This window comes from Carcharodon carcharias, chromosome 3, assembly GCF_017639515.1.
Source record: "Carcharodon carcharias isolate sCarCar2 chromosome 3, sCarCar2.pri, whole genome shotgun sequence".
In the NCBI taxonomy this organism is placed as follows: Eukaryota; Metazoa; Chordata; class Chondrichthyes; order Lamniformes; family Lamnidae; genus Carcharodon; species Carcharodon carcharias.
Genome location: NC_054469.1, coordinates 202,286,172 through 202,308,284, shown reverse-complemented (window position 1 = coordinate 202,308,284; position 22,113 = coordinate 202,286,172). Strand labels below are relative to the sequence as shown.

The following is a 22,113-nucleotide window of genomic DNA, read 5'->3' as shown; positions in this document are numbered from 1 at the left end:
CTAGATTCCTTATTTTCGCTAAATCTTTGGTTTCCCTGCTATTTCTATTTTTACATGAAGGCAAATGCAACATATTTGCTTAATGTCTCTGCCGTTTTCTTATTCCCGTTACAATTTCTTCTCTCTCTCTGCCTCTGAAGGACCCACACTTACTTTCTCTAATTTCTTTCCTTTACATACACAAGTTTTTACAATCTTTGCCTTTTGCTAGCTTACACTCGCCCCATTTATCTTGTTTTGTCATTTTCTTGGTTGTCTTTCGTTGATTTCTAAAAATTCTCCCAATCTTCAGACCTTCTCTTTTCAGCAGCATTGTAAACTTCCTCCTTTAATCGAAAGCTATTTTTAACTTCTGCTGTTGGCCACAGGTGAATCATTTTTCCCATGAGTTCTTTTTATTTCTTAAGGGAATGCATATTCATTGAGAATTACAAATTCATTCTTTAAATTCAAGTTCCCCAATTCACCCCTCTTGTCCACGTGGTTTGCTTTGTTTGGATTAAACACCATATTTTCGTGCTTAAGTTAATCACTCTTTACTAAATATAAAAGTCAGTATTTTATGATCACTTTTCCCCAGAGGCTCTTTTACCGCAAGGTTATTATTTAATTCTCATTGCATTATACTAGATCTAAAATAGTCTATTCCATAGTTGGTATCTTGATGGATTGATATAAAAAAATTAGCTTGAAAGAATGCCATCAACTCATTCTCCACACTTATTCTGCAAATTTGTTTTGCCTAATCTGTATGAAGACTATAGACCCCATGATTACTGTCATATCATACATGCATCTCTAAATTCCTCCATAACATAAAAAATAGGAACAGGAGGAGTAGACATGTGGCCTATTGAGCCATTTAGTACAATTCATGGCTGACCTTCAGATGTCAACTCCACTCCCCACCCTCTCCCCAGATCCGTTGTTTCCCTAACAGACCAAAAATTGATCTACCTCGGCTTAAATACATTTAACATTGGAGCATCTGCAAACTTCTGAATGGAGATTTCCAAATATTTACAACCCTTTGAGTGAAGAAATTTCTCCTAATCTCAGTCCTAGTCATTCCCTTATCCTGATATTGTGCCTCTGCTTCTGTGTTCTAGATTCCCCAGGCAAAGGAAATAACCTCTGTCTACTTGCCAAGCCCCTTCAAAATCTTGTATGCTCCAATGAGATCATCTCTCAATCTCCCAAACTCTAGAGAATATAGACCAATTTCCTCAGCCTCTCATCATAGGACAACCCTGTCATCCCAGGAACAAATTTAATGAACCTTCGCTGTTCCAACTCAAATGAAAGTATATCCTTCCTTGAATGTGGAGACCAAAATGGCACACACTACTCCAAGTATAGTCTCATCAAAGCCCTGTACAATGTGGCAAGATTTCTTATTCTTGTATTCCAAACCTCTTGTAATAAAGGTCAACGTATCATTTGCCGCCCTAGTTGCTTACTGTACCTGCATGCAGTGTTCCATACAAGTACTGTGTGAGAGTATACCCAAGTCCTTCTGAACATCAACGTTTACAAGGTTCACACTCTTTATTAAAAAAAAATTCTGCTTTTCTATTCTTACAATCAAAGTGAATAATTTCTCACTTCCCCACATATGCTCCATCTGTCATCTTGTTGCCCACTCACTGAACCAATCTGTACCCCATTGCAGCCTCTTTATGTCCTACTCACAGCTTGCATTTCCACGAAGCTCATCATTGTCAGCAAATGTAGATACATTACTCTGTCTGTTCATCTAAGTTAATATAGGTTGGGAATGCATCAGGCCCCACCACTCATCCTTGCAGCACTCCACTAGTTAAAGCCTGCCAACTTGAAAATGCCCTGTTTGTCCCTATCCTTCTCCCTGTTTGTTAACCAATCCTCTGTGCATGTTAATAAATTACCCCCAACTCCTTGAACCCTTATCTTGCATATTAACCTTTTATATGGCACCTTGTCAAATGCCTTTTGGATTTCGAAGTATGCTGTATTTACTGTTTTCCTTTAGCTACCATACTAATAACATCCTCAAAAAAAACTTGAATAAATTTGTCAAACACAATTTCCCTTTTGTAATATCATGTTGACTTTGTATGATCATACTAGGATTTTCTAAGTTCATTGTTAAGACTCCCTTAATAATAGATTCCAGAACTTTCCCGATAATTGATGTCAGGCTAACTGGCCTGTAATTCCGTGTTTTCTTTCTCCCTCCTTTCTTGAATAACTTCCAATCCAGTAGGATCTAGAACCTAGGCAATTTTGGAAAATCATAACCAACAGTCCACTATCTCTGCAGCTGTCGCATTAGAACCCTAGGTTGTAGGCTACCAGGTCCTAGGGATTTATCAGATTTTAACCCCTTAAATTTCTCCAGTACATTTTTTAGTTAGCTTAATTTCCTGACTCTTAACCTCTAGTTTGCCCTCTGTTGTTGGTACGTAACTTGCGTATTCGACTGTGAAGGCAAATACACAATATTCAATGTATGTGCAATTTCCTCATTCCCCAGAATTTCTCCTATCTCTGTTTCTGAAAGACCAATATTTACTCCAGCTATTCTTCTTTTTAATGCACTAGTGAAAGCTCGTAAATTTGTTTTCATATCCTGGTTAGTTTACTCACATTCTATCTTTTACCTTTTTACCAGCTTTATTGCTGCTACTCTCTGCCCTTTTCAATATTTATATTCTTGAGACTGTTTTCTCTCTCTACTGCTGCTTAAACTGTTGAGGTCTTGCGCAATCCCTCCCAGGTGTCAGGATATTACTTTCCAGGAATATATCCTGTAAGCATTTTTCATGTTGATGTACAGAAGGATTCTTGAGCTGACTCCCATCATGAAGGCCATATTTGCAATCATGAGCCACAAGTGTCAGCTTTTCTAATACCCAAAACAGCTTTCAACAATAGAAGGCAAGGGAATGGGTGGTAGCACCAAAACCTTTTTCTTTACCAACTTGATGTAGTTCATAACATTGAGATTTACCCGATTTTTGGGTGAAGTGATGGAACAGGAAATGCTTTGCATTTTGGTCACCCAGCATTTGCATCAAGAGGTATAGCAGAGTTGGGTGCAATATACAGCTCCCTCTACTCAAACCCAGTAACTCTATTTTTAAAAAATGTCCAAGCGATGCTGGCAAAGCCACAATAGTAGTTGACTTCAGGAGGTGGCAGTGGTGGGTCATCTTGACCTCTGAATTCTTGGTGATGTTACTCCCACATTGGTGTTAGATTTATGAATTCCTGGATTTTGACTTATCTCAGCATAACTAACACTAGCCTAAGGTTTCATTAGAATTGTGGATATGGTACAGCTTCACCTGGAGTGCTTCAACTCATGAAAAAGAAGGGTTAAGATGGATAAGCTGGTGTTTAAAGGTGGCGTGGTGCAGGTTAAAATAGATAGCTGGTGTTTCAAATGCTGAAAAGAATGGATAATGTGATGTGATCAGACTATTTAATTTAAAACTGAGATCACAAAACTATTGGTTGGAGGTGCAGAATTAGTTAGCCTAGCGTGAATGCAGTTAGGAACAAATGTCATCATAAGCATTGTATCAAATATAGTTGTTTTCTCTAAGCCTTTCAAATAAAGGACCGAGGAAGAACAGGAAATCCAAGTCAAGGACAGAAAATGATAATGTACAGAAAGTTGGTCAACATCTGAAAATGAAAGTTAGTTTAGTAATTTGGGTGCAGTTCATCATCAGTTTTGAAGTTGACCTATTTGTCTTCCAGATTCTAATGAACCTGCTTTGTATTTCTGGTATATTGTATCCCTGTTTAAAGTAAGGACGTGAATAAGTACTTTTAAGAGATTGTGCGAAATTAAAAGATAAGTACAGACACTGACTTGAAAAAGAACTTGGTGAACAATTTGTCCTTGTATGCAAGTTCTGAAATGGTTTATCATCATTTGTCCCTTTTTTCCCTATACACTGTCTAACGTTGCAAAAGTATTTGCTTTTTTTTTACTTTAATCAAATATCTATCTCTTAGGTTGGCAGAGGAGATTGTGTGCACTGTCTAAATTTGATTCCAGTTCAGTTGTGTGAAACCTGGGAGTTCTGGTCTACCTTTTTCATCCTTGTATATGATTGGGTTGTTGCCCCCTATTTAACCCTCCAAGATCTTTATTATTGTATCATTTAATGTTTCTCTACTGACTGGAGCCATAAATTATGCAAGAAATGAGTAAAGCCTAAGCCCTCTGAGTAGCCTTCCGCTATAATTTGAATTGGTCTTATTTAAGTTGTTTCATACTTCTTGTCTGTAGTTTTATTGTGCCTTGCATGGGGTCACTATAATAGCAACTAAACTGATTGTACTCTAATGTGACAGAGATTTAAATGTAAAGTGGTTTTCATTAATTAAGATCTGTTAAGAATTTGCTCATAGGACTTGGAAAAAGTCACTATTAAGCCACTGTGCACCTTTTCTACAATATCTGTTTCTAATAAGAAACAGGAGCAGGAGTAGGCTATTCGGCCTCTCAAGCCTGCCCCACCATTCAATAAGATCATGACTGATTGGCCCCAGGCCTCAACTCCTCTTTCATGCCAGCTCCTCATACCCTCAATTCCTGATAGTGAAGACCGAAGTAAAATACCTGTTTAATTCATCTGCCATCTCCCTGCTTTCCATTGTCAATTCCCAGGCACATTCTCTATCGGGCCAACGCTCACTTTGTCAATACTTCTCTTATTTAAATACTTACAGAAACTTTTTATATTACTCAGGAGTACTCCTATATGTTTAAATTTGGGCCAATTTCTCAGGCAAGTTCTAAAGACTTCAGTTGATTGACAAGATTTTGTTTATAGCCTTGTTCCCCACTAAAATAGTGGTACATATTCCTCAGTATATTTTTTCTGGGCTTGGGCGGTGGACAACTGCAGCTGTATCCCAAGTTGAAGCCACACTTCAAATTAATTGATTTTTTTGTTATGCATGTATTCCAAAATCCTACTGTATCACAGTCTCAGATTAAGTGTTCATCCACATTCTGAACTCCTGCAATGTTGTTTTGGTATCACTTGCCATGTGAAGTCTGGAATCGTAGAATGATTACATCACAGAAGGAGGCCATTTGGCCCAGATGTCCATGCTGGCTCTCTGCAAGACAACTCAGCTAGTCCCACTTGCCCCCTACCCTCTTTCCTGGAAGCCCTGCATTTTTTTCTCCTCAAATAATTACCTCATTCTGAGGTAGATAATCAGCCTTGATGTGTTTGAATGGTGGAGCAGCTCGACAGGCTGGATGTCCTACTCCTGCCCCTATTTCCTATGTTCCCTTATAAAAACCACAATTGACTCGGCCTCCATCGCACTCTTGGGCAATATAATCCAGGCCCTATCCACACGCTATGCGAAAAATCTTTTCTTCAGGTCACCTTTGGTTCTTATGCTTTTCACTTTAAATCAGTGACCTCTGGTCCTGGACTCTTTCACCAACAAGAACAGTTTCTCCTTGTGTATTCTTGTCCATAACCCATCATGATTTTGAACATCTCTGGAATCTGCTCTCAGCCTTCTCTTCTCTAAGAACAGCCCCAGCTTCTCCAATGTATCCATGTAACTGAAGTCCCTCATCCCTGCAACCATTCTCGTGCATCTGTTCAGTACCCTCTCTAATGCCTTCACATCCTCCCTAAAATATGGTGACCAGAATTGGACACACTACTCTGGTTAAGGCCAAACCATATCTTTCTTGCTTTTGTACTCTCTATCTCCATTTATAAAGTCCAGGATCCCATATGCTTTAATAACCACTTTCTCAACCTGCCCTTCCATATTGAGTAGCAAGTGTGCTTGATTTCAAATGTGAAAAAAACTTAAATGGCTTTTGAATGCCATATGAATTGTAATAAGTAATTCTATTTTCATAGCCCTGCTGAGTGACATAACTTTGTCAGGCTGTTATCAGCACATTTGCCAGTAATTTATTCAGCATTCCTTAAGGTAAAACCCGCATTTTATTAATTGTCATGTATTCAGATTTACAGTATGTTTGCCACTTACAAAGCAACAAATTTATTTGCTTGTAGAAGAAAATGATGGGAGCCAGCAGCTGATTTGATCATGCAACATGAATTCTAAGCAAGATCACAAATCAGTCCAAGCTTCAGATTATTTGCACTTTCAAGGTAGTCCACAGTATTAAAATCTGTTAAGTTTAATGGTTTGCCTGTATGCATTTCATGCAATAAAGGCATTTCAGCCAGCAGACCCTTTTTTAATAAACAATTTATTTACTTTAGATGGATTTCAGGGTTAAACTATTTAAAATAAAAAATACCTGGAAAAACTCAGCAGGTCTGGCAGCATCGGCATAGAAGAGTACAGTTGACGTTTCGAGTCCTCGTGACCCTTCAACAGAACTAAGTAAAAATAGGAGATGGGTGAAATATAAGCTGGTTTAAGTTGGGGGTTGGGGGTGGAGAGAGAAGGGGGGCGGGTTGTTGGGACAAGCAAGCAGTGATAGGAAGAGATAACCAAAAGATGTCACAGACAAAAGAACAAAGAGGTGTTGAAGGTGGTGATATTATCTAAAAGAATATGCTAATTAAGAATGGATAGCAAGGTACATATAGCTCTAGTGGGAGTGGGGTGAAATAAGACTAAAAGGGCATAAAAAGTATAGATAAATGATCGGTGGAATACATTAAAAATAATGGAAATAGGTGGGAAAAGAAAAATCTATATAAATTATTGGAAAAAACAAAAAGGAGGGGGAAGAAACGGAAAGGGAGTGGGGATGGAGGACAGAGTTTAAGATCTAAAATCGTTGAACTCAATATTCAGTCCGGAAGGCTGTAAAGTGCCTAGTCGGAAGATGAGGTGCTGTTCCTCCAGTTTGCGTTGAGCTTCACTGGAACAATGCAGCAAGCCAAGGACAGATATGTGGGCAAGAGAGCAGGGTAGAGTGTTAAAATGGCAAGCAACAGGGAGGTCTGGGTGATGCTTGCGGACAGACCGAAGGTGTTCTGCAAAGTGGTCACCCAGTCTGCGTTTGGTCTCTCCAATGTAGAGGAAACCGCATTGGGAGCAACGAATGCAGTAGACTAAGTTGAAGGAAATGCAAGTGAAATGCTGCTTCACTTGAAACGAGTGTTTGGGCCCTTGGATGGTGAGGAGAGAGGAAGTGAAGAGGCAGGTGTTGCATATCTTGCGTTCGCATGGGGAAGTGCCATAGGAGGGGGTTGAGGAGTAGGGGGTGATGGAGGAGTGGACCAAGGTGTCACGGAGGGAACAATCTCTTCGGAATGCTGCCGGAGTGGTGAAGGGAAGTTGTGTTTGGTGGTGGCATTATGCTGGAGTTGGCGGAAAGAGCAGAGGATGATCCTTTGAATGCGGAGGCTGGTGGGGTGATAAGTGAGGACAAGGGGGACCCTATCATGTTTCTGTGAGGGAGGAGAAGGCGAGAGGGCGGATGCGCGGGAGATGGGCTGGACACAGTTGAGGGCCCTGTCAACTTAAGGGAGAAGGAGGTCATGTCAGAGGAACTGCTTTTGAAGGTAGCAAGATCAGAACAGATGCGACGGAGGCGAAGGAACTGAGAGAATGGGATGGAGTCCTTACAGGAAGCGGGGTGTGAGGAGCTGTAGTCGAGGTAGCTGTGGGAGTCAGTAGGCTTGTAATGGATATTGGTAGACAGACTATCACCAGAAATTGAGACAGAGAGGTCAAACTATTTAAAATGAGTTGCCACCTTTACAAAGCTTGAATTTTGAATTTATGGACTTTTTATTCACTCAAGCCTGTCATTGGTTAATAAGGGTAATTTCAAAATTATTTTTGTTATATAATATGCCTGACTGGAATTCTGAGCAATTAAATCTGATTTTTTTTTTCTTAATATAATAGTGATATGAGACCAGTCCTGGTGCTGTACTTCAACTCTTACAAGCTTGTCATGACCAAGGCCATGTAAACTGTTAATGTGACAGTGTTGCTGTGTTAGACTAGAGGTACATGGTGGTGTTTGAAGTGGTAGGGCATTGCTGAAATTGCAGTATGGAGGGAGGAATAATTAATTCTTAGGTTAATGCAGAAACAAACCAAATGCAACAAATATAGATTTGTGAATTATAAATATATTCTCAAGGATAGTGTAACAGATATGTTACTTCAATCTGTTAAAGATGTACTAGGATCCTAAAGAGAGGTAAGTTATTTTTGAACTTGACCCTGAAATTTACTAGCAAATTTCAGGCTTCATGTTAATTGTTGTTGTGAAGATCTCGGCAGTTTACAAACTTGTAATTCCGTGCAGTTGTCCATTTTGTAAATTGGCCTTGGATGGATGAGCTGGACTAGCAGCTAAACATTATAACTGTTCCAGGCTCCAGATTACAGGGAGTAATGTTATGGGACATCAGCCAGTTTTTTTTTAAAGTATGATCTTTGCCCTGCCTTGTCAAAAAAATGAAACAGATATTGTTGCAAAGCAACTTGAGCTATCAGTTTGTAAATGGGGCTTATAGTGCAGTGTTGTCACCACTTTTCAATAAAGCATTATGATAGGCATGTGAAATATTTGTGCAACAGGACTGTGGGTAGTTTTGCCACCAGAATTTTGGTAAATGCTGACTGTGAAATTATGTTAATGTTAGCTCTTGAAAAATACCTTTACTGTGCAATTAAATTATAGATTATTATTTTCAAAATTTGGGCCATGTCTGGAGAAGCATTTCCAATTGTAAAATAGGAAATGAATTATTCATGTTCATGAGTACACCTTTAGTCAATACTTTTTAAAAATTGGACATCAACAAGCTGTCAAAATGGCTGCCACAAATAACGTGATTTTTGGCATTTGGACTAAAGACAGTATTAAGTCACCAGTGAATACCTAATTAAATATGGACATAGGTGAGGCAGCCATTTGTGGAATTCACACATCTCACTGTTTAAGGTTGAGCCAACGCCTAAAGACTTTGAAGTTTCCATACTGCCTGTCTCCATATTTCATTCTGGACAAAAGGGAAGATCGAAAATCAGTGGTCACTATCAACTTCCCATTGTATCACAATGGCCTCCCCCATCCAAACTAGACTGGGCGAGCTTCAAAAGTGTTAACCCAACAATCATGTGATCAAAGCTGGTTTCAGAGACTGCACCCTCATTACCTCAAGACCCAACAGATCCATCAGAACCATCAGTCATCAGCCAGTCCAAGAACCACACCCTGAGACTAGCTGCAATCATCAAGCAGCCACAGTACTTAACCTGTTCCATTTTCAAAGTTCACCTGAAAACCAGCCTCCTAGATATTTGACTACAACACAGAAACCTGCTGTGAACCCTTCACTTTACAAGACCCGAACTTCAACTTCAAATCATCAAATCCATTCAAACAACGACAGGCCTGGCATGTGGAAGACCGGAATCATAAATCAGAGACAGAAGTAACTATAATTGGTAAAAGTGCACTTATCTTTACCTGTGTTCTGTCTGTGTCTGCGTGGGCCTCTGCGAAAGACCAGGTGTGTGATGTTGCATTAATTTGGAGTAAGTGTGAGAATAAATAATCTTTATTTTAAACTCTCAAAAGCTTGCTGCTGAATTATTTATTTGGAATTCACACTCCAAACGTAAGAAAGGACAACGCCTCTTTCCATATAAAATGTACTTGCCCGTAACTTCCGCGCTCCCCAGCATTGGGTTTGGAGGGAACCCTAAAGATACACTGGGAATCCACGTGGCAAGTTCCCAGGTAAAGGTTTGCACGGCAATTTCCCAGAAGTGCACACTTCCCCTGGATAATTGTGCTGCAATGGGAACCATCCAAAAATGCACATTAAATTGCAAACTTAGGATGGTTCCGTCAAGGTTATACCAATAGTTATCCAGAAAAAGTTAGAAGAATTAACATATCTTCTAACTTCTGAGTAATTATTGTAAAGACCTAGACTGACCCCAAAACCCCCTACCCATCCCTCCCCAACCTTGGACCCACCAACCACCTCCCTCCCTTGCCACCCCCCCCCCCCCCCCCATCTCAAACTGCACCCCCAACCCTCTGACCACCCCCAAACAGTTGGACACCCACAACCCCCAAATCCTATCTACTTATCTTCCCCTGGTCTGTCGATTTCCCTGGCCCTTTAAACTTTACAGCAGTTCATGCTGTAAAAAAAGGAGGCATGGTCTCCTTGAATACACTGGAGCTACACTTTGCTGGGGCCTGCAAAGAGTCTTTCGATGCAGGCCCCAAACAGCTCCGACGAATGGAAGTGTCAATGTAATTTTCAAGACCAGATAAGTAGGTATTTCTTCTCGTTTCTGTAGGCCAGCACTTTCCAATGCAAGAGGGAGGTTACAGCCCATTGATTACGGGCAATAAGAGAGCAAATGAATTCTCTTTAATCCTTTAGTGGCAATGTTCAGAAAAAGAAAAGAAAAACATACAATTGTAACTTCACGCCTACTGGGCATTTCAAAGCACTTTACAGCCGATGAACTAGTTTTGAAGTGTAGTCACTGTTGAAACACAAGAAATATGACATCCAATTTGCACTCTGCAAGCTCCCCCCACAAAAAAGCAATCTGATAATGACCAATTAATCCTTTTTTGTGGTGTTGTTTGAGGGATAAATATTGGCCATGGCACCATGTTGAACACCCCTACTCCTCTTTGAAATTGTGCCATTGGATCTTTTACATCTACCCAAGCAAGGAGATGGGGCTTTTTGTTTAACAAGAAATTAAGCTAATGAATTAATGGGTATTTAGAAACATCATGATACAACCTTCAGGCATATTGACTTGAATAATCCTGCATTCATTTGACGAAAATAAAATTTTGTGCTACTGTGTAGTATGTTAATTCATAAGTTTTTAAGTGGAAATTACTTAAATACTGTTCAATTCCTCCATCTAGAGGCATGATAAGAGAATGTGCCTTTAAGGAACTTTATCTATATGTCATCTGACTGAGCTGGTTCCTGAGGCTTGGGTGATCCACACAACTGTTGACTTACGGATTCATTGCAGTCATATCCATTAATACAGTAGATCTACTTTAATTCTCACCACTTTGAAATATGAGTGGTGTTCAGGTAATGTTTCCTGCTTTATAAAATCTAAGCTGAAAAAATCGGCACTTCTATTTTGACATTAAATGTTTTGAGTAGAGGTAAGTTCTAGCAGGTGTATTTGACCTGTTTAACCAAGCCCAGGACTCATATTTTGTCCTTTTGTTGGTTTGCCTATGATGAGAAAAGAGCCAGAATTAGTGTTTTCTATCAGTAGTTAGGATAGTAAAAATAAATATTGTTGTATTTTTTGACATGAAGGAATTTGAATTTTAACCATTTGGAATTGCTGAGCCTTTTCTAATTGAAAAGGTGGCAGTCACATTTATTTTTGAATGTCTGTAGGCTGAGCAATTATATATATTTACCATTGTTAATAGCATACATTATACCTTTTTGGGTTAGAAAAAGAATTGGGTTTTTTAGGTGACCTAGTTGCTGAATAAAACCTGTACATCACAAACAGCCCCATTTACCATCGGCTACTTCAATTTTATATAGTACTGCTGATGTTTAATTTTAAGTTTTCTTAATTCTTTATAGAATAAGTATATGAAGCAATAAATAGACCAGGTAGAGAGATTTTAGTTTTTGAGGTAAGGAGGAGGCCCACCTCCTAATTGCCAGTGAGAGATTTCAAGAAACTAGAGAACTTCTGTTTTTGTAATTCTAGTTTAAATATACATTATCAACATTTTAGAATTTAAATTTAAACGTGGTCATCTTGATTTGTCTGAACAATGTGTAAAAATGTGGTTTTGTTTTAACAAACTGACTTATACTGGACTGAAAGCTTCCAAAACACTTCCTGAGGTTGGATCGACACACGCCTTATATCTATGACAATGGCATTTTTATTTGGGCTTATTTTTATTACACCCAAATTTAATGTATAAATTGCATTTCCACAGCATAACTATGATGTACTATCTCACGTATAACTATGTTTGTTTTGTAAAGATTTGCCGTGGAGTTGAATATTAATAGAAATGTGAACAAAACTTACTTCAGCTCTAAGCTCCAATTTGTTTTCTGTGCTGTGTGGAGAACAGTTTGACAAAGATCAGGATCTTGCGGTTGCAATGAACGCAAAATTGTCAGTATTTGCCGTCATTACCCTGTGAAACCTGCAGCAACTGCTGATGTCTGCACTGCTGAGTTAAAGGCAGAAATTCTGAAGTTGCTGAGAGTGATTCCCTCCCTGCTGCTCCATTGGTATGCTGCAGAGAGCACACTTTAGAAATTACTGAACTGGCGAACACGCCCCTTTTCAAATTGTAATATCACTGTTAAAATTCCCAAAAAAGTTACACCTTGTTAATGAGGTGTAACTGAGTTTTTAACAATGTACTCATGTGTAACTGTTGCTCAACACCTTCTCTGGCCTTGGAGAACTAATTTTATTTTGTGTGATGTCAATTATGATGAATTCCATGGGTGGTCTTTAAGCACGTTTCTTATTTCCACTTCTCGTGTATGTCTCAATCATTACTTCGCTCGCTGGACAACTTGTTAAAAAGTGAAGAGTAATCAGTACGTTTTACTTTCTGATTTGCTGTCTGGAAATTCTTTGGTGTGATTGGCTGCTTACCATGCTTGATGTCTTCACTGTTGCTGGATGCCTGGAGATCTGTTCGCTTGGTGTCAGATCAACATCAGGAAAGTTGAAATTTATGGCACAAGTTCGCTGGATCTTTGTAGGTAGCTTTCTTCAAGGCCACCAGTGAGCACAAAATTCAGGCCAGAATCTCAAAACGATGTAAACTAGTATGGGTTTTAACCCATTACTTCCACAATGCCATCTTTTTAGCTAGAAAAATAAGACTGGGTATCGAAGTATGGCTCAGAAAAGGACAACACAATACCATTTGGATTTGGATCCAGTTTGATGTAAAACTTCCAAAATACTTCTACTTCATAGAATCGTAGAAATTATGGCATAGGAGACCATTTGCCTCATTGTGCAAGGGTTAGCTGTGCAATTGAATATATATCTAAGTTGGTTATTATAATTGTGTTTTATAAATCTTCACTGGGTATTTAGAAAAGTCCTAGTAACAATGTTATAGCGGCTTCAGCTTTATAAAACCCTTAATTCAAAATGAAAGTTACAGAATATGAAACTCATTCTTTTGGGACATCTTGTTGAAAATGTAGAAGTGGATTTTCAATATGTCGCCATCCTGAATGTTTTACAGTGTACACTTCATTATATACAGAAATGTCTTACTGGGATGTTAGAAATTCAAGACAATGGTCTTTTAAAAATGATTTTGTATCAATATATATTTATATTTTAAAGATAAACTTGTTTCTTTTTCCAGTTTATTCTCCAGATATGCCATCTAGACTTCCAATTCAGGATATTTTTGCAGGATTGGTTACAAGTATTGGTACAGCAATAAGATACTGGTTCCATTACACGTTGGTGGCCTTTGCATGGCTGGGAGTTGTACCTCTCACAGCATGTAAGCATTAAACTACATTTTGTAATACGAAATCTAGTTCCAAATTGTTAGTGAGATCTACTGGTAGAAATATAATGTTTGTTTTATTTTTGAATAGTTTTGGACCAGCTGATTCTGCTACATTTTCTCTTAAGATTCCAATTATGTCCATACCTGGGACTTACAGCCTCAGTGTTTCTCATTAAGATTAAGGTTAAGTTAGACAATTTAGGAAATGTCGAGAGGCACAATAAAATCATAGAATGAAACAGCAGAAGGCTGTTTCACCCATCATGCCTGTGCCAATTATTTGATAAAGCTAACTATTTAATCTCACTCCAGTAAGATTTGAGTATTTAAAGTTTACCAAAACACTAGGAAATTTGTTCCCCAAATTTTTTCTTTAAAAATGGGTATTCGAATCCTGCTGAATAATTGTGGAAAGTAAGAATGTGAAGGCAACGTGCAAATCTGTGTTTATGTTCTATGCTCATAACATTTTGAATGTTTTCACAAGCGTTTTGCCAACCCTTTTGATAGTTCTTCAGTCTTTGCTTTGAGCGTTGAGCCCATAGAAGTTGACGACATTTCATAATTGAAAGGAATGTAGAGAAATTAAAATTAATTCCATTTCATCTATGCTGTCATTTCTGAGGAAGAGGTTGACTTGCAGTAAAGTAAAGCAAGTCTTAATAAATATTCAAAAGTTGTTGCAAAACGATTTCCTCCTTGTGTCTTGGTGTAATTGCTTAGATGGTTAACGATCTGTAATACGGGGCTAGGACATTGTCCTTTTTTATTTCAATGAAGGGATCATTTGTTCCTATTTCTGCTATGACTCCTATTTTGCGGAAACCATTAAAAATTTCTCCCTACTCTCCATCGTGACATAATTGAACAAGCGATCATAGCATTGGTATATGAGGGACTGGGATCACATCACTATGATGCTGAAGAATGTTCCAGTTTTGAGCAATGCAGTGGGTTTAACGCACCCCCCTTTACATTATGAAATGCAAGTTTAAATCCAGCTAACATAAATGGGTAGTCAGTTACTTCCGTTGGATACAAGGGTATTGTGTAAAATACATTTGGTTGTCTGAATTGATTGGGACCAGCATGAGACCTATCTGTAGCTAGCACCTAATTAACATGTTTACTCTGCACCTCTACTTTGACCTAAGAAAGGTGATTTAATGTCGCCTGTCAATGTTAAAAGTCTCTAGCACTGAGCTCACTGTTTCTCCCTTCGTCCCACACTCTCTGCCTGGCAAATAATAGATTTCCAAAAGATCTAAAGGCAAAATGTTAATGTATATATCTTCAAGATAAATTTTCCTAACAGTCTGGCCTGGCTTGTAATAGCACGCTTGCAGAATTTATTTGTGTTGTCTCTATTTCTTCACTCAATGTTTGCCACTCTCCAATTATATTTAAATTGTATAAAAAAAAGAATTTTAAGTAACATTCTGTAATTAATTGGGAAAATAAGCTAAGACCATTATATGGTCATCATTTTGATAGAGATGCAAGGCGATGAGAGTGTTATAATGCACAGTGCTTGCTTTTTTGTGTAAAAATATGAGGTTTTGAGAGATTCTGTTGAGAAGGACAACCATATTTGTAGCTCAAGTGACCTTTCACTCTCCCCTTTTTTCCCTATTTAGGCCGTATCTACAAATGCTTGTTTACTGGCTCTGTGAGCTCACTGTTGACACTGCCACTAGATATGTTATCCACGTAAGTTTATATATCATGTTTATTTTTAAAGTAGTAACTTGATCAAAAGGAATGGTTTAGAGAACATATGTTTCTCAATATATTGCAGCTTTAAATGTTACAAAATAAAAACAATGTGCTGGAAAAACACAGCTCTGGCAGCATCTGTGAAGAGAGAAACAGAGTTAATGTTTTGAGTCCAATATGACTCTTCTTTGGAACTGTTCAGTTCCAAAGAGGAGTCATATTGGATTCAATGTTAACTCTGTTCCTCTCTCCACAGATGCTGCAGACCTGCTGAGTTTTTCAAGCACTTTTTTTTCAGATTTCCAGCATCTGTGGTTTTTTGCTTTTCTTTAAATGTTACTGGTCTCTATTCATGAACTGATTGATTGAATTTTGGAATATTCTTGAATGTATGGATCAGTAGTGGCAATCTTATTTTTCTGTTCCATGTTTATAAACTTTCTGAATTGGAGAAATCATTCTATACATTAAGAGCATTTAATATACATTTATTCAGATTTTTTTCTGTATAAATACCAGTGAGAATTTCAGCTAACAGATTTGTATTTATTTAGCATCCTTCACATCAGGATGTCCCAAAATGCTTCACAGCCATTGAAGTGCTTCTGAAGTTTGGCCACTTGTGGTTTGTGGTAGCACGGCAACTGACTTATGTATAGAGAATTCCCGCATGCAACAACAAAATAATTAGGTGGATAATCTCTTTATCTTTTTTAATGGCACTGGCTGAGAGACACAGGATAAAGAATTAATTAATCCTCTTCAGTAAAAAAAATTGCTATAACCTTTGTTTTATGAACATACAAAATAGGAGGAGAAGGCCATTCAGCCACTGAAGCCTGCTCTGCCATTCAATAAGATTGTGGCTGACCTGTTTCTGTTTCACATTCCCATCTACCCCCAGTAACCTTTGATTCCCTTGTCTAACAAGAATCTATCTACCTCTGCCTTAAAAATATTCAGTGGCCCCCACCTCCACCGCCTTCTGGAGCAGAGTTCCAAAGTCGCACAGCCCTTAGAGAAACAAATTCTCCTCATCTCTGTCCTATAGAGTGACCCCTAATTTTAAAAAGTGTTCCCTGGTTCTGGACCCACCCACAAGAGGAAACGTCCTTTCTATATCCACCTTGTCACGACCATTCAGGATCTTTTATACTTCAATCAAGTCACCCCTCATTCTTCTAAACTCCAGTGGAAACAAGCACAGCCTGTTCAACCTATCCTCATAAGGCAATCAGCTCATTCCAGGCATCAATATAGTAAAACTTCTCTGAACTGCCTCCAACACATTTACATCCTTCCTTGGATAAGGAGACCCAAAACTGTACATAGTATTTAAGATGTGGTCTCACCAATGCCCTGTATAACTGAAGCGTAACATCCATACTCTTAATGGTCAATTCCTTTAGTAATCCCTCATTAGTCGTCTTCCTAAGACTAAGTATATTAATTGTAAAAGGGAAGCATACCAGTGGAAGTAAAGGTCAGTTGGCAAGGGAAATATTGCAGTTCTATTCTGGCCAAGGAACTGATCAGTTAAGTAAAAATTCACTCTTGGCTGCTAGTGTGTAGTGTTCAGGTACGGCATTTCTCAACTATGTAAACCTGGCAGTGCATTGGCAGGATTGCTAGTGTGATGCAAATCCTTCAGAAGTGGTGTCACAGAATCATAGAATTTTAACAGCACAGAAGGAGGCCATTCAGCTCATTGTGTCTGCACCAGTTCTCTAAGTGAGCATCATGACCTAGTGCCATTGCTGTGCCTTTTCCCTGTACCCCTGCACATTGTTTCTGCACATTATCTCACGTGCTTCAACCTTGGGCCCTCTCTGGTTCTGGTATCTACTGCCCTAACATGGCACGCTTTGTTTCCATGTCCTATCTAATGAATTTCTAATCAACAGTTTTTGCTCTGTCCACCCCTGTATGTTTATGCCATGTTCATTTTATTGGCCAGTATGCTGCAAAGAGATTTTAAAATTCATCTACGTTGTGACTTGTTTAAAATGCTGCTGCAGTTATTCAGCTATTAGTATTATGTAGCAGTATTTGTTATTTTTAACCAGAATTAAATCTTATTCTGATTCTATTTTATTTTCCTTAATCACCTCAATCCTGAACCCCATTCAGTTAAAATAATCCATCTTCTATCAGCCATGGCAAGTTGGTCCTGTGAAATCACGCATCAGATTGTTTGTTTGTGGCTGAACCCTAGGAATTAGTACTGTTGTAAACAGCAGGTCTGACTGGTCTTAAACAAGTTCTGATGTCTCATTCAAGTTAACAGTGACATTTTTCAGAGCTCCTGTAAGTGACAGTATTTCTGGTCTCAAACTGGATTCCTCCACAGTTCGCCAAGTATGAGCTGGTTTATGTATTTCTGAATTTACTAGTGAGAGGAAGACCCCTTCAGTTCAGATGTGGGACTGCAGTTTTTGTGAATCATTAAACTTAACATCATTTGTGCAAGCCATATTGTACACAGATTTACTCGTACAACTACATCGTACATTAAAATTTCAAGTCACTTTAGTTGTAGAACTGATTCTCTGAATAGTTAAACTTTTGTTCACTGTATTTCCAGGGAGAATCTGCTGGCAGACTCTTTGCAAGGCTGTTTTGTGGTAACATGCACACTGTGTGCGTTCATTAGCCTCGTCTGGTTACGAGAACAGATCGTGCACGGTGGAGCTCCACAGTGGTTAGAACAAAATCAGGCCCAACCTCCCAATGGAGTTGGACAACAGAATGAGGTAGGAACTATACAAGTGACCACTTCATTCTTTACTGGAAATAATAAGTAAGAAGATTGACAATGTGATTCAATATTTAGATTCCATGTGTTTCCTCCCTCCATAATATATTTGTATTATATTATTGGAATCCTTATCTGTCCTTTTTATATAGTTTAGGGATTAAAAACATAAAACTCATTTGTTTTCTAATTTATTTCATAGCAATTAATCTTACATCTTTTAAAACTGGAACACTTCAATTTTATGCACTTCTACTCCAAACAGTAACCCATCGGTCCCAAGCAAGCTGCTCACTGGGCAAGACATCGATTACGGACAAAAACTTATATGCTACTTTGCGGCATTGCTCATGGGAATGCCACCTGGAAATATAGCATAGCAAATGTAGAAACATATATTGTTTAGTAAACATGTTATAATTGATGATTTAATTTAAAAAGGACTGTTTGTAGCTTTAAATAGACTATTATGTAGCCACAGAAATTTAGTCTGGGTAGTGTTAAGTAGACAAGTTAATTTTTCTCTTTTCTTAACATAACAATAATGTCGCAGCAGCCAAGTTGCTACAGCGAGTATAACGACCGGCTTTCACTTGTCCTTTGGCCTGTACCTAAGTTGAATCAGATGTAAGGTTGAGAGCTTCAGAATTAGTTTACCCTTCTTCCCACTCCCATCTGACCAGAAAGCCTTTAACCTAAAACTGCAATATTTATGGAAATATTTAATTTTTAAACTTGGTGTAATTAATCAGCATTTTCCATCCTGTAGGCTGCAGCTGCTCCAAATGCCGCAGCTGAGAATCCCCAAGTTGCTCAACCAGCCAACCAAGCAGCAGAAAACCCAGCAGCAGCTGCTGGGGACGCCCCTGTAGCAGCTGAGAATGCCAACGTTCGGGTAGATGAGGGTGAGAATGAGGATGATGAGAATGATGATGAAGATGATGCTGTGGTAGAAGACGGTGCTGATGCCAACAATGGCGCTCAAGGTATTTTGGATAAATCAATGGCCTGAGCAGGGTTGGTGCTGGGTATGTGGCACCTTTTTTTTTAATGATGTTGGTATCGAGTTTTTCTTACGCTAGTTCAAGAAGCATACTTCATTGTACTAGTAAAACATCAGTCAAGAGGCAGCCATCATGTGATCAATGGCATCTTTCCAAAGCCTGTGCTTGTTGCATGTGTCACCTTTTGAATGCCAAGTACCCAATCCGGAATAAGAATTTAACTGTCTTCTGCTGTATCTTACCCTCTGCCAGGATGGTCATACTATACACCCAAACTGCACAATATAATTGAGCAGGGGATGAGCCGGTCACTGTTCTCCCTAGGGCCTTCCTTCTGTTCCTCTTGCCTATGCGTCCTAATTTTTTGTAATTTTTTATGTTGTAAATTTCTATTGACAAACTGTCAACCAGTGTCCTGAGATCTGTCTCCTGGAGATATTGCTATTTATCTTGAAATTCTCGCTACTTATTCCATTTACTCAATCTCATCACTTGCATTTGTCCACATGAAATGATATTGGGTACTTTCCAGTGCCAGTTCCCCAATCTATTTGAATCTCTATAATTGTTCTACATGTTTCTTGTTGTTTGCAACCCCATCAACATCCTATTTTGTAATCGAACTTGGACAACTTTATTTCTATTCTTTCATAAAACACATGGATTGGGAAGTATGATGCACTCTGAAGCACCCACTTGGTTTCACCTGAGTCAACTTCTGATCACCTGTGCAAAAGCTGCTTCTGCCCTACTTCTTCCCAACACCCCTTCGCCAATTACTCTATTTCATTCAATTATGACAAATTCCTTGGCAAAACAGTTGACGGGAGGCTAAAATACTGAATGGTAAAATGACGAAGGAACTAATTATACAAATGAACTACATTTTATATGTTGACTTTGAGTTCAATTAATGGATTAAAACTATTTTTCTCTTCAGATGATATGAACTGGAATGCATTGGAATGGGACAGAGCTGCAGAAGAACTTACATGGGAGCGGGTATGTGATCACAAAGTTTACTTTGAGAGTTTTTTTTGCTGAAAAGTTATTTTGCTTGAATTAAAGCTGACTTTCAGTAGTGCTTTTTAAAAAAAGAAATCATTGCAATAAAATTAACAGTAAACTGTTGCGTTAGCAGTAAGGGTGGGTGGCAAGAATATATTTTCATTTAAAAATGCATCTTTCCCTTGACCGCACCACTTAATAAAGACAACCCAATTAGTACCAAATCATGAATTGCATTGAAGCACCTGGGTTGTTTTTCAGGCCTGGGAACGTTGCCAGTTCCTACTTAGAGTGATGGGCATCTGAAGGTGGACCTGTAGTATACATTTGCCAGATCTGCAGAAGGGTAGTCACTCTTTATGAACAGTTGGAATTTCTCCTCCAAGGTAGAAGAATTTTATTTGCAAAACTAGTGAGTACTGATTCAAACAGGCCAATTCTTATCAGTTCATCCTTGTATACATCCACATGCGCAGGGTCATATTGTAATGTCAGTTCTGTTGGAGGTGATTCATGCATCTCTCTCTTTTAAGAATGTTTTCGGTTGCATGCATCCTCATATATGACTGCATCCTTTTTATATTTGGCCAAAGCTCATGGTGCTATATTCTATTTTTTCATTTGTTAGCAAACTAAGTTTGGTGCTAAAAGATGTTCAAGGCTTGAAGATGGTTCCTAGCCTGAATTTTCTGCTGGTGTTCAGGGTATGTGATTCCAAGTTAATGGATAGATGTACTTGCCTTTGGTTATCAGTGAACTGGTGTGGGCGGTCAAGATTGATCTCTGTTCCAGGAAGTCTAGCGCCCATTATGAGGCTCTGTGAAGATGGGCAGTGGGTGAAGTATAATGCTCAGTAGAATGGATTGGCCTGGGCTTTGGTGTAACAGGAGATAAAGTAAAATGACTTGGAGTGCAGCATGAGCCAACACGTGCAGCTGATGTGTATACATGTGGGACCAAGGTAATGAAAATGCAATTGTGTTGCTGTGAGATGTGTAATGTATTTATAGGCAGGAAAGAAAATAGTAAGCATGTTATGGTGAGAGAGAGTCTGGGAGTGTTATAATTGTTTAGAAAAACATAATTTCTCATTAAATCTTAACACTCATGTCACTTAGCAGTATCTTGTTGACTGCTGGTAGACACATTGGGGCTGAGAGTTGAGCCAACGCATAGTGGCATTTGATCAACAGCCTGCAAATGTAGGTAAACAAAATTGTTAGTTTACTAAAATAGCTGATTAAGTTGTTAACGCTGAAGTTTATCATTGATAACAGTGCTACCTATAGCCATAACTAGTATGCAGGTAAATGTCAACACTTCGAGTCATTGCAGCACAAAAGGACACCATTTGGCCCATCAAATCCATACTGTTTTGTAAAACATACTTCCTTTGAGATGCTATGACATGGGACTTCTCAATGCATTTTAAAATGGAATATTGCAACCCACTCAGCAATTTGAGTAATTTTTATATTGTGTACTATTTACTGCTAACTTAAAGTTGCTTAATTCAAATTACTGGTTGATTCGTATTGTCCTTTTGCATGCCACTTGCTTAATTTGAATTACTGAATAATTAAAAAACAATTGGCATGTACAGGGGTAAAATACTTTCAATAACCAAGAGTAGTATTGATTAAAATGTGTGTTGTTTAAACTAATTTATTTTTTGTTTCGTAGATGCTTGGATTGGATGGTTCACTTGTATTCTTGGTAAGTTTAAAAAAGGCTGGTCCAGCATTTCTAATAAAATCATTATCTGCCCATGTCCCAAGAATGGGAAAGAAGATTGAAATTGAAGTACTTGTTACTGCCCTCAACCCGTTTAAAGCTTAACAAAAATACCTAAAAGAATTTGCTTTAATTCTAAAATGGGATTTCTAAAATGGGGTACTTAATGGGATTTATTGGCTCATGGTTGAAAATGTACAATTCTTCCACTAATAGCACAGTTAGCTGACGTAAAGCTAGGATATTTTCTTTCTTCTATAATCAAGTTTATGTGAAGCTAGCTTGGTCAGGAGAAGGAAGTCAATGAATAACATGGCCCACCATGTCCAAAATAAACAGTATTATGTATACTTTAGGCCTGTAAAAAGTAA

General features: G+C 38.4%; 1 protein-coding gene across 3 annotated transcripts in view; it reads left to right on the top strand.

Annotated features, from left to right (window-relative positions):
- The window catches only part of march6 (membrane-associated ring finger (C3HC4) 6), a 100,295-nt gene that overhangs the window by 47,714 nt on the left and 30,468 nt on the right, over positions 1–22,113 (top strand). For all 3 annotated transcript variants that reach the window (XM_041183805.1, XM_041183807.1, XM_041183806.1), the window contains exons 4-9: positions 13,373–13,516; positions 15,163–15,235; positions 17,826–17,994; positions 18,766–18,982; positions 19,941–20,002; positions 21,692–21,724. In XM_041183805.1, the coding sequence (XP_041039739.1) occupies positions 13,373–13,516; positions 15,163–15,235; positions 17,826–17,994; positions 18,766–18,982; positions 19,941–20,002; positions 21,692–21,724 (698 nt within the window). The remainder of the gene's footprint in view (positions 1–13,372; positions 13,517–15,162; positions 15,236–17,825; positions 17,995–18,765; positions 18,983–19,940; positions 20,003–21,691; positions 21,725–22,113) is intronic.